General features: G+C 42.0%; 1 protein-coding gene across 3 annotated transcripts in view; it reads right to left on the minus strand.

The window, feature by feature from the left end:
* The window catches only part of TMEM117 (transmembrane protein 117), a 212,957-nt gene extending 200,033 nt beyond the window's left edge, over positions 1-12,924 (minus strand). Inside the window, exons 1-3 of one of the 3 annotated variants that reach the window (XM_084285633.1) lie at positions 11,659-11,790; positions 11,339-11,560; positions 10,602-10,906 (exon numbers count right to left, since the gene is read on the minus strand). In XM_084285633.1, coding sequence (XP_084141759.1) covers positions 10,602-10,906; positions 11,339-11,385 — 352 coding nt within the window. In that variant the 5' untranslated portion in view covers positions 11,386-11,560; positions 11,659-11,790. Of the gene's footprint in view, positions 1-10,601; positions 10,907-11,338; positions 11,561-11,658; positions 11,791-12,708 lie in introns of those variants that run through there. The other 2 variants (XM_084285635.1, XM_084285634.1) reach the window with 2 other exon arrangements.
* Between the last annotated feature and the right edge of the window lie 352 nt (positions 12,925-13,276).

The following is a 13,276-nucleotide window of genomic DNA, read 5'->3' on the forward strand; positions in this document are numbered from 1 at the left end:
AGACAGGTCTGAGTGATCAAAACTGAAATAATTAGAGGAGAAAGATGCTGGTAAGCTGTTCAGGAAGAAAGCCTGTTCCCTCCACCTCTATATGTTAATATGGCAAACATTCCCAGGGAACACAACCCTATTCCCTGGGAAATGTGATACTATTACAGAAAATTACTCCACCCCTAAAGGTGCATCCGTCTTATTTTCACATGGAAATTAATTTATACAGTTCGAGATCTGAGAGTTTAAATGTAAAAGAAATAATAAAACATGTAAATGATACAGCTTTCAGATCCAGTATGCTTTATGTGCAGCATGATACTGCACAGCATCTTTGCCTTCAAATAGCTAAAAAAGAGCTCTCCATCTTGCAATGCCAGTGTCTTAATAAGAAATAGACAGAAATGGTAAATGGCACTTGTTTTCTTGAGGTTACAGAGTACCTTCTCAGTCCTGCTGCTAAATGTTTCCATTTCCTTTCAGACGAAGATCTTTTTCCTTACAGACTAAGGAATGTAAACCTCTGATAGAATCAAATGCCTTCACTCATTTTGAAGTAGTATTTATTTTAGGAATATCTTTTTAGACTACGTTCAATACATCTTGTACAGTAGTGAGGAAAAACAACCACAAATTTTGTCTTGAGACATGTACAATGGTCACAAAATATTCACTGAGACTCCTTAAGAGGTCTGTTTATAAAGGGATTAAATAGAACATGAATTATTCAGCCAAAATAAATAGTGCCGTTCATACTGCCAGAAACACCCATTTCACAGTGATGTGCTGCGGAATACACACATTCTTCTTGGAAGAAACAGTCTTTGAAGGACTTCACCTTTCCATTATAAATTACAGCCAGTAAATAACTAGAAGACACTTAACTTGCTTCCCTCAATGAGCCAAATCATGCAAGATGGCTTTATGGCGTATCTCTGGAAGGACAAGGTTTGTAACTGTAAAAATGAAAAACAGAGATTAAATATAACTTAGGGTAGGTAGCATGAGAAGTTCTGGACTGAGTTTTGTTCTGCTAAAGGAATTCAAGGCATCAATCTGACTTCCAGTGCACTACCGACAATACAGAGTGAACGAAGAACCTGTGCTCAACAGCAAATGGAACAACTTTTCCAGGGGAAAGTCTCCTCTGGAGAAGCTGAGCTATGAGGGGGAACTTGTACAGCATTACTGGAAGCAGGAGAACTAAGAATGTTTGAAATATCCCCACAGAACACAATATCAGATGAGATTTTAACACTGACACAGAAAGGATCTCAGAGCTCCAGTGTTCATGGGTGCTGAAGGTAAGACTCTTTCCGGTAAGTTGTGGGCCCACCCTGTGCAGACAGCACAGTTGCAGTGTGATCCCATTGATTCTGAAAAGACTACTCATGCCTGCATTTGTTTTGGTACTTGTGAGTAGCACAGCAATCAGTCTCTAGAAGTTTTTGCCTTCTCCATCTGCAGCCTCAGAAAACAAAATCTGTAGATATCCCCAGGAGAGAAATAACTTCTGTTTTACTCTTTGAATTTAGATAGGTCATATAGAAGTGACCCCTAATCTAAATAAATCTGCTCCACCTTCAGCTGCCACAGAGAGGAAGTGCTTGGGGTGTAAGCACAGCCCAAACCACTTTGAAGTAATCTACCCTGGTACGTATCAGAAGGAACATCCATCAAAGTGGAAGGCACGGAGAAAATTATTGAAAAACCTTTACATTTTCAATTTTTATATGAAAGTGATATAAAATTGAATGCTGTGCTAAGCTCTGAATTCCCTGGGGCAGGAACTCCACAGAAATTCCACGTAAAATATTCCTTTCTGGTTTCTTCTTCACTTTCTACACCTCACGAAACTCCAACACGACACAGCCAAGTGCCAACTGAGATCTATGTTTTCTGTCACTTGCATCTACGACGATTGATTCGCAAGACAGTTAGGATGTTTGTGTTTTATTGCTAATTAAAGCCAGGATTAATCAAATTTTAGGCCTTGCTCTCCTTCCCCTGCATAAACTATAATTTAATATTGCTGCTGTGACACTCTAGGAACATTTTCCTTGATCCCATCTGATCCTCTAATGTCCCCTCTGCCATAATATATTACTTTCACTATTCGTTTAACATGCCTGACTTTGACTGAATCTTCCAAGGATTTAGTTTCTTCTTTGCTTTCGTATTAAAGAAAAGTGTGTTTCTCAGTACTATGGCATCAGTGTTCCAGAAACAGAAAACATTATTTAGCATGGGCATAAGCTAGCCTTAAGCAGTTGTCCTCTTTGAAAGATCACATCCCAGGGTTGCAGATTAAAGGTGAATTCAAGGTAACTTAAGACAAGACGACCTCGGCAGAAGAATCTGTCTCTTTCCAACTGGCAGTTTGTTTTTAAAAACTTCAGTTTTTCTGGCCTTCAGGCAAATGGCCAAAACCAACAAGTTTCACAATATTCTACCGCAAGTAGGAGGAAGAAGAACTTGATAAATCTGGGGGTTTATGTGAAAATTTGTGAAGAACTTGCTTCTTAGCAACAGGTAGGCAGGAATAAAGACTACTGCTGACTATAGCTTTATTATTTGTCTTCAGAATTACTGTCAAAGGCACCTAAAAATAGACACATCTTTTTTGAATCCTGAACAAACTCTTGGAGACTGGGAAACTATTCTGGGAGTTACCAGGACCATCTTTCCTCGGCATCCATGGTGGGCCACTGTCAGACAGCGTGACTGGTTTAACCCATAAATTTGTAATGTTCTGAAGTCTTATAACTCATAACAAGAAATAACTGATAATCACATCCAAATCATCTGCTTTTGCATATTCAAATTGGCCATAGAATAAGTTATGGCAAAGATACATATATATTTTTAATCATTCCAGGTAAATAATTAACAGACACATGAGACAAAGGAAAAAGCAGAATTTACTATAGTAGAAGTAGAACAGGCAAGAAAATGTGCAAAAGCTGAAAAGATGTTTGTGGCTTGTAATTTTCAATTTATGTCTTAATAAATGACTTTTCTGCCTTTTGTTTGGATATATAATCTCAGAAATCTTCAGTTTCCACTTTGCTGAGCTTAAGAGAAGACACCACTTTCTATCTTTTAAACATTTTGGGATATTTATTTGGATATTTTGGGCCCAGAAAAACTGTGGATGCCCCATCCCTGGAGGTGCTCAAGGCCAGGCTGGATGGGGCCTTGGGCAACCTGGTCTGGTGGGAGGTGGCCCTGCCCATGGCAGGGGGTTGGAACTGGGTTGTCTTTAAGGTCCCTTCCAACTCAAATCACTCTATGAGTCTATAATTTATATGAAGCAGAAAAACTTTCACTGTTCTTCTATTCAACTTCTATTCTGTGACTGTTGTCATCATTAAAGTATCTAACTATACATAACTTTGCTGTTATGTATGGTAATAACGATCTTAACTATTGTTAAACCACCTTCATTTTCACATGAAAATTTCAAAAGAAGGGTCCTGCTCTCAAATACTTACACAGTGATCTGCTCCTATGTTGTGCTGCAAAGATTGGGCTGCCCCATAACCACGTAAAGTCAGCTCTAATGAGGCCTTCATAATGGCACCAAGGAACCACAACCTGCTGATGCCTGGGCAGTAATAAATGAAGGCTATTTGTGGATTAAATGTCAAAGCATTCCTAAAAGGTATGTGTGTGGGTTACTTCCCTACCTGTCTCACATAACACAAATGCCAATCCCTCCTCCTCAGAAGAGAAATGTATGAAAATATATTAAAAAAATGCATAAATCACATTTACAATTTGCTTAATAGTTCTCAAATCCTGAGGATGTATTAGAGTGTTGTTTTTGTTTTTGTTTTTAAGCCTGGAATATTGTTTTTACTGTTATTATTATTTTGGAAATTTTCAAAAAAATATAAAACATATAACTTTATATGTCAGTCATGCTAGCTGATTTTGAGTCCCAGCAGGATCACAGAAAGAGAAATGCTGTCTGGTACATGAAGGACCTTCATGCCACTCTGACAGCCTAAGGGGACCTTCAAAAAGGCACAGCATGACCACTGAGATCATGTTCTCCTCGGGGCTCCCCATCGGGCACACAGCAAGGTGATGTTCCACACTAACCCCCCCTCCATCTCTTTGCTGTATGGAATAAGGAGAGCAGAATTATGCCCCTGCACTAGGCTGCACCTGCACTATGCCCATCATGCTGCTTCTGCCAGGAATAAGCTCACTTCTATTTCTAGAAATCAGGGAATTGAGACATTATTCCTGCAAGTGGCAGGCATCATTCCAAGCTCACTCCCTGTCTTGAATGGAAAGAAAAATCTGAAAGTCACATCAAAGAGATGAAAACACAGAGTTGACACATCAATATTAAGTAGCAATGAGAATATTTTTAGTTTTCAGGCACTGGATGCTAAATATTCTCTAGAGCCCTCCCATTATGGATAATCTGACATGTAGCTCTTCCCGCAGTCTCAGGCTGCTGCTTGGGGAAAGGAACATGTGCCTGCAGGAGAATCAAAGCCTTCACTGCAAAAATAATCTTTTTAGTAGCTACTGTTGCTATATCTCCAATTAAACTCCGTAGTTTGCAACCCATAGATAACATGGTGTCAGACAGATTCCATAACTAATGCTGAGAGCAGACAGCGGCATCCTCATTGAACCCTAGGAGAGGAAGCAGTAAGATGTTACAGCTCTTCTAAAAATACAAGAGTAAAAGAAGAAATTAGGAGGTCACTTGCATGCCTTTTATTTATATTTCAAAGGTCACTTGTGGTCTCCCTGGTGAATGATGTAAAATTTATTTTAAACTGACATCTTAATTACTGGCAGCATTGCAGAGCTGGAATCTGATGAGCCCGCACTCATTCAGTGGCTGGCTCTGAGTTTCTTGCTTTTTATGCTGGGCTTTTTTGCTGTTGTTGTTGAGGATTCTGGCTCTCAAAAATGCTTGCTCACAGCCATTTGTGTGTTATTATTAGCTAACTGTTAGATTGGCCCTTTGGCACACATTTTGTAGGACCAAAATAATCTGATTGTATTGCCTCAACACTTACTGGATACAAAAGAGGTGAATTGACTTCGAAGCAATCAAGTAGACTTTGAATGTCTTCAACAGCATAAACTTCATCATTGTTATTAAAATTCATATTGAACAGGCTCCTGAAGACAGTATTTTTTTTTAAACCAGGTATTACATCAGTAGCATTCTATTAGGCTGAAGTCATCAATGGAAAAGAAAGAGCAGGAACAAAGCTGCTGGGTATTAAGTGACAGCTCTTATTGTAATGCAAGATACAGAGCTGACAAAAGAAAAGAATATACTCTATCCATCAGGTTACCATTTGAGGCAAGTATTGCCATACACCCATTGTTTGCTCCTACAGACAGTGGCACAACTGTTCATATAACTGCTATCCGACCAGAATGGGAAACAACCGAGCTGAAGAACAACCATGCCAAAATCCCAGCACATCTCTTCTTTTTTCCTGGGGTCCATTAGCCAGGTACAAGCCCCACTAAGCGATATGCCAGAGCAACACTAGCAGCAACACCACAGCCCAGATTTTACCCCCAACATGACCCCTGGTATTTCAGGATACTTAATAATCATATATGTGCTATTGTGCAAATTTATCTGATGTCCGTTAGCTGCTGAATGGATTCACGTTTCTCATGTGCAGGGTATTATCATCCTGACTAAATCCCATTCCGCCTAATTTCCTCTTGCCATCTGCATACACTCACTGCTTCACTTGTTACATACTTCTACCTCTCAGCATATAAGCAGACGTGAAGAGTCTGTTCATAATAGGTTTGCAATATCTTTTAGAGCCTTTCAGATAAAACGTTTGACAAAAAGAGTAATGTTTTCAGACAACAGGTCCTCGGTGGGTGTTTTGTTTGAAACTGCCTGTCATGAAATTGCTCCCAGCATGGCACTACTGTCCATTAAAAAATTTGCAGCGTTAGTGTGTGCCTGCAGCCCAATGCAATTCTCGTAATGACTGCTTTATTTATTCACTCCTCTGTCTACAAAGCTCAGATTATTATTTAATTCTAGACAAACTGCATACTGTGAACATTTGTAATGGAGCAACCCACTGAATTCAACATTTATTCAACTGCTCTGATTTGCTTGCAGTAGTACGATGGTCCACCTGTTTTAAGAAATACAGCTTTCGTTTTGTTTATCTTGTTTTGCAGAATTTGTTACAGCACATTAAGTATTTACTTTCCATCCACAGCATCTAGAAATGAACTTACAAACATAAATTTGGACATACTCTTTAGCAACTGAATAAAATCCAGCCTCCGTAATAGCAGGCTTTTAATCAGTTTTGATCTTTATTATCACTTAGAATGAGAAATGAGCAGGTAGATACTTGCACATCATGTAGTAAGTATGCTTTGAAAAACTGATGCATTTAATATGCAGCATAAGCTAAGGTTTATTACACATCAAAGCAAAGATGTTGCACTGAAAAAAATAAGACTTTTTTCCAAGTATACTGCCCATTTATCTCTAATGCTAAAAATCTATATGAATCAAAAATAATTTTAAATTTATGTGATAGAATACATTTATATACTTTGATGCAAAGTGCACAGCCTGAACTTAGGGCCAAAAAATCCCCACTGAACGCATAATTTGGGCCTGAGGCTTGAGTACAGAGCTGCAATTGTACATTTGCTGAGAAGGTGCCGATTAAAACATACACTTTCTACACACTAAAGATTGTGTTATTTTCCAGACAGTGCCCCAGAGCGATACAGAAAAAAAAATTTGCAAGAGCTTATTCATGAATTTCTTTTAAGTCAGTATGTAAGATTTGAATGCATTTTCTGAATGCATACTGTCATCTAATGGGGTCAGTTTATAAGCTCTTTCTGTTTTTAATAAAGCAGAAAATAAACCAAGAAATCTCAAAGTGAGAGCAAAGAAGATACCACGTTTCCCCTCCTCAAGTAACTCTCTCATACAGAATAAAAATTCACTGGGGTATAAATCTTTATTTCCCCAAACTTCCAATCTTCATCTATGGCCTTTCATTTTCCAGTGCAAAATACAAAGCACGGCAGAACACAAAAGCTAACCAAATGCAAGATACGCTTGGTGATGAATCAAAAGAATGTAGTGGATAACAGCCAAAAGGCACTTCTAAAATTCCATTTGTTCTTACCATATGCCATAAAAATATAAGAAAACTACTAGATAAAGACTGTTTTCCTCGGAAATCTTTATCACCGGAGATGTGTATCAAATGAAGTAAGTTATTTCTTGACTGAATGGCAAGAATTGTAGGGCTTTTTTTCTCACCTTGTTGTAAGTCACGAGCAGTGTCTTGAGGAAGGTGCCTGAAGAGGTTACTGATCAGAGGCTGCAATGAGCATTATCAACTGGAAACATTTCACCATGCCCTCTAGTCAAGATCTGTACTTTTCAACAATATCGTTTACCTACTCTCTCGTCTCTCTGTAGTCTCAGAGAGATGAAGCCTAAATTATGTTTCTAGCACCCCTCTCCTTCTATTTTTAGGAACATAACTTGCCTGAACTTATTTCTATTATGTTTATAGTTCACAACAGTCATGGATATCGGATGGTGTCCATCACAGATGGTAAACTACATTACAATGCAGGTCTAGAGGCACTATTTTTCCAGTTCATATGCACACTTAGCAGCAAGAAATACAGAAGACAAGGGACAAAAGAGCAGGAAGGGCATAGGGAGAGAAAATCCTTTTCACTCCTCTTCATCTAAAGTGAGATGTGCAGACTAATCCTTCTCAATTTCAATTTGCAGCATACGCTGTGAGCCAAGATCTGACACAGGGAGATTGACTGGTGCTATTTGGTTTCCTGACAGCAGGAAATTATGCACAGGCTACAAGGAATGACCAGTCACATTTCCTCTACAAACAGAATATAACAGAGAAATATAAGCAAATACAGAAGGACCAGAAGGACTGAAAAACTGAAATGCTTCCAAACAATTCTACATGAAAAAAAAAAAAAAAAAAAAAAGCTTTTTAAAATGAGGTACTTTGAAATAACTATCTACATCTCTTTTGAAATAGGGAAATTAAAAACAATAATGGGCTGAATTCATGAAGCGCTTGATGCTACAAGATCCAGAGGGCATACTCAATGAGGAGCTCAATAAAATACATATTTCTTGGCAGTAAAGCTTTTGAAGTATTGAGAAATAACCAGCAGGAAAGATTTCAGTAAGGGCTGTACAAATCTTCTGGAGACCTAGAGGTACACTCAGGCTGCAAGCCTCCTCTGAAGCCCTCATCATCATGGCATCACTGCTATTGCCCTCCACCCTGGCTAGTTTACAGCTTGTGTGGCTACACCAGCCAGCAGGACGGCAGATCACCAGTCACCTGGACTGCCACCCACTCTCAGCACATTGCCACCAACATGCTGCGTGGGCACAGTCCCACAGCCCTCAAGCCAATAACATGAGGTAGGGCTGCCACAGCCCCCGGCGAGCTTGGCTGCACCAGCCTTGGCCACCGCATCAGCGCTGGCACCTAAGGGATCGCATCGGTCCAAGGAGCACGACAGCAGAAGCAACTGGTTTTCCATGGGATCGGCTGCCTGAGCTCAGGCACATCTCATCCGGGAGGAACCAAAACCACACGGATGGGTGGGACTGTGATAGATTCATGTTGGCTTGAACTGCCAGGAAACTGAGCTTGCAGCAACTAGCCTCGGATCAGATTGTTATCTACATTCTGCTCCCTCAGACCAGAACTGGAAATATCCCTAAGCCAGGACTGGAGCAGAGATAGGACATGTCTTGCCTGTTTGTTTTCTCCCAAGACTGATCCCTTCATTGTGCTGCCACAAATATCTGTATGATCAGATATGATCCTCACTGAAATAACAGGTGGATACTGCAAACGCGCTTAAGTTCCCTAACTGAGCAGCTGCACAAGAGCACGAACGAGCAGCAGACATTGAAGGTAGGGCAGACCTTCTTTTGGCAGCAATGCTGATTCAAGCCGCTTTAAAATTCACATTCAGCTATGTCCTCTCTATGATACACACTTACAAATCCAGGAGGAATTATCATAATAACCTACCTAGCCAGAACAGAACATAATCCCAAAAAGAAAATTCACTTGTCCTGAGGACTTGATGATGCTTTACCCTATCACTTGTTCCACTGATTATCTAGCTTTTTCAGGGAAAAAAAAAAAAAAAAAAAAGTGCACCTTTGGCAATTTGCCACTTCCAAGCATTGGCCCTTGCAGTGTATTTGCTGGACTGAAGGTTCTGTCCTTCAAGTCAAATTTGAGCAAGTCACCCTCTAACCTTTCCTTTATCCCTTAAATCCTCTCATTATAGGGCTTATTTCCCACTTTTGTCATTGGTTTAATTACTTTTTCCTAACTTTCTCCAAATTAACAAAGTCTTTGCTCAGTTGTGAAAGTCAGAACTGAAAACATAATTGCAACAGAGCTCATTCCAGAACCCAAGAACTGAGGTAAAACATCCTCTCTACGGGGACATTTTCCATTTACCACTACCTTATGTTAAAATGTCCACTCAACAGGCATCAAAATGCTCAGCTATTTTTCTGAATTAGTGTTTTAAGAGAAGTCTCTTAGAGTGGCTTTTCTTATTTGTTCCTTGACATAACAGCTTTCCTTTCAATTTATTGAAATAATACTGGCTCTCTTTTTATCTTAAATGAGGCAGCCTAAGGAAAAGGCCAATCACTCTTGTGCTTTGAGGTGTTCCAGCAACAATCCATCCACCCTGCAGTCCTATCAGCACAAGAGGGTAGCACTGGACCATCGGGTCCAGATTCCATACCTAGAATCACAGGTTTCAAAACCTTGCAGGTGGCAAGGAAGAAGTAATCTTTTTTATGACTTTTACTTCTCTCTAAAACCTGACACAGCCTTGAGCCCTCAGATGTAACATCTTCTATATGACTCAGTTAAGACAATGATAGATATCTCTCGTCATATCTCTATAAGTCTACACCTAAGTTCTCAGTCTCAGATTTCAGTCCAGGGTCATTCCATTCCTTTGACTCAGCACTTGCTGTCACATTTTTTCCGTTTCCTACCTTTCCCTTTCATTGACTTGTTCTTGAACTGAGACAGGCATATCTTGCTTCTACAGAGCTCCCGTTTTCGTGCGGGACTTGTTTATTGCATGTCTACTAATACAAGCAACAGTCCTGCCTCCCACTTACGTGACTTTTGACAAGACATTTAGTGTCACTGCCTAATGGAACAACACTTTTTCTGCAGATTGCTGAGAAAATTACATGAGATTTAAAATTTGCTTTGAAAAAAAAAAAAAGTACATTTTTAATATTGGAAATCACTGACCTCTCAGTTCTTTCAAACACGTCAGCTCTTACTGCTTTTAGCCTTTTTTGACTGAATTTGTTGTGAATTATGCTCACACAAGCAGACATGGCACTAATTTCCACAATGATGTAAGCTTTGATGTGTTGAGTTCTATACAGTTCTAAAAATTTGAGGTGATTAATAGCAAAGCTCACAAAATAGTATATAAGTAGGAAGTTTAAAGGCAAAGTCATAAAGCCGTTATCAGAAAGTCCACAGGTGCATCTTGTAACTTACCAAACAGACGCTGATGGAAGAGGAATTTCCCAGCGATCAGTCCTGTGAGAATGGCAAGCAACCACAGAAGCACCTTCAGACATCTCCAGCCTCCTCCTTCGGGGTACTTATTTGTTACAAAGGAGAAGCAGTTACCGACAACAATAACATTGGCTTCTGTCTGGCTGTGAGACACCGGATCCTCAGCGAATATTAAGAAGTTAAAGAAGATCACTAAGTAAGCCACAACTAAGCGAGACCACGGGTGCTGGAAGTAGTAGCGGAAGTCTTTATCCATCCTCAGATAGTTCAGAGGTGTTCTTTGCCTGTATGTAGAGATACAAATGTGCACTGTTACATTTACACAGAATTCTGGAAGCTTAGGAGATACCTGCACATTAAAACAAACAAATCACCGTAACCTTGTTATCAGTCATTTCTAGTACTTGGGATTGAATTGCAATGAAAGTTTCCATCAGAAGGTACTGTTAGATTCCGGTGAAGAAAATCTGAAAATTCTACCTATTCCAATGTAATAAATAAATAAATAAAATGAAAAAAGACAAACAAGCACATGTATAGTAAGGCACAATATTTTTAGTCTCAGCATTTCTATATCACCTCTTTAAAGGCACAGCTCTGTTGTAGAGAATGAAAATACAGCATGAAAGAACACGACAGGCTACAGGAAACTCCAAGTACCCCTCCACCCACTCTTCAAGAAATACAACACAGATTTCAAAACCTTGATGCTATACCTAGACTGTGTCTTTCTCTTTATAGGAGGGAGATGGAACAAGCCCATGAGTGCAATGAAGTCTTCTGCTGCCTCATCTCCAGGACACTTAGAAGCATGTCCCTCAACCACATTGGAAACTTGTGTTTATATGAGGGAATAACATGATGGAAAAGTTCCTAGAATTAATCCTTACAGCTCAGGCAGGTCTGTAGAGATCTCTTCATTGACTTCAGGGAGTGCTCTGATAATTAAGCATATTTTCAAAACCAGAAAATAAGAGTGCCTTGAGCACAGTTTTGTACAAATATGAAAACCATATAATGAAACTTGTCTACTTACATGGAACAGCTATAGAAAAATGCAACGGAGTATGGTTAATGTTTCTGTTGCTTGTCATTTGGTTTTTCGTTTCCGTTGCTTGTCATTTGGTTTTTCTTTTATTCACAACAAATCAGTTGTTTCATCCTGCTGAACCATGCTGTTTTCATAAAGATATAAGGCCTTTGTGTTGTGGAACACCACAATTATTCAAGGGACTCGGAGTGTAGGAAGGAAAAGAAAGAAAAAAAGAGTATCTAATAATATTGCTTGTTTATCACAGCGCGATCCTTGAAGGATACAGTGTACTCAACTGAACAGTACAGATTTTTGCAAATGTCATCTGCCCTGCGGAAAGAAAAAAATCAAACCCGAATGCTAGTAAAAGACCTAAATAAAACAATCCATTACCCATCCCTTCTTGGACTATGGACTGAGTATTACTTTGCAAACTCACAAACAGCTTGAATTACGACGTCTCTCCGTAGGTAGTCCCTTCTAAACGCCTGAACTCTATAATCAGAGTTATTTTTTCTAAACCTTGAGGAATCCTGTGTCCATTAAAAGCAAAGGAAGGAGAGCTCTCAGCAGGTTCAGACAGGGCATTCGGTAAAGGCACAACATTAATAACGTCATGTCACGCGTGAATTACCTTCGAAAACGCCAAAACCCCAGCAGAGAGTTGAAGAAGTCTGCGCAGGGAAGCGCCAGCCCCGTGCAAACTTTCTGCCCGAAGCCAGGGGCGCCGGCCCACACCTCAGCAAAACCCCACTGTAAAGGGGGGGAGAGCCCACCTCGGGAAACCCGCGGGCGGCCCCAAACGCTTTACCTTGACAAACCTGCGAGGGGCTGGGGATAAATAGCGGCGTGTGCCCTGACACCGCCCGCGGGGTGCCCTGGCACCTCCGGCGGCCCCCCGGCTGCCTCGGGAGCGCTTCGGGGCTCAGGGGACGGCTTCGGGGGCTCCGTTTCGGGGACTCCGGCTGCGCTGCTCGGTGCCGGGGCTGCCGCAGGGCTCTCTGCTCTCCCCGCTCCCCCCGGCAGGCCGGGAGGCAATGATGCGATACTCACCGCGCTGCGGCTCGGCGCGGCTGGGTGCCCGCGGGAGGCTCGGGGGAAGGCTGAGGAGGAGGAGGCTCGGAGGGAAGGAGGCAGGGAAAGAGGGAGGGAGGGAAGGAGGCAGGGAGGGAGGCACGGCTGCGGCTCTGCCCCTCCTCTGCCGGGCGGCGGGGCCGGCCGTGCCGCAGCCTCGGTGGGCAGCGCCGCTGCGGCAAGGGGATAGGGATGGGGATAGGGGGATGCGGCCTCGGGGAGCCCCGCCGGGGCCCAGCCGCCACCGCCGCGGCCCCGCCGCAAAACGCCGGCCCCAGGGGTGGGAAGGGCCGGAGGAGGGGAGAGGAGGCGGCGGGGCGGTGCTCGGGGACCGCCGGGGGCTCCCCGCCCGGGGCTGCCCGCTGCGGGGAGGAGGGATGAGGCTGGGGGAGACCGCACCGGGGTCAAACGCGTGCCCCGAAGCGGCCCCGGGGAGCTGCTGGCCTGAGGCTTCGGGCTGGTGGATGTCTGTGAGGGATTCGGTCCCCGGCTGGCGTTGCTGACATCCCGGGGAAAGGGCTGCGGGATGCCCTCGGCATGGCACAGG

The sequence above is a fragment of the Netta rufina genome (assembly GCF_964035555.1).
Source record: "Netta rufina genome assembly, chromosome: 1".
Lineage (NCBI taxonomy): Eukaryota > Metazoa > Chordata > Aves > Anseriformes > Anatidae > Netta > Netta rufina.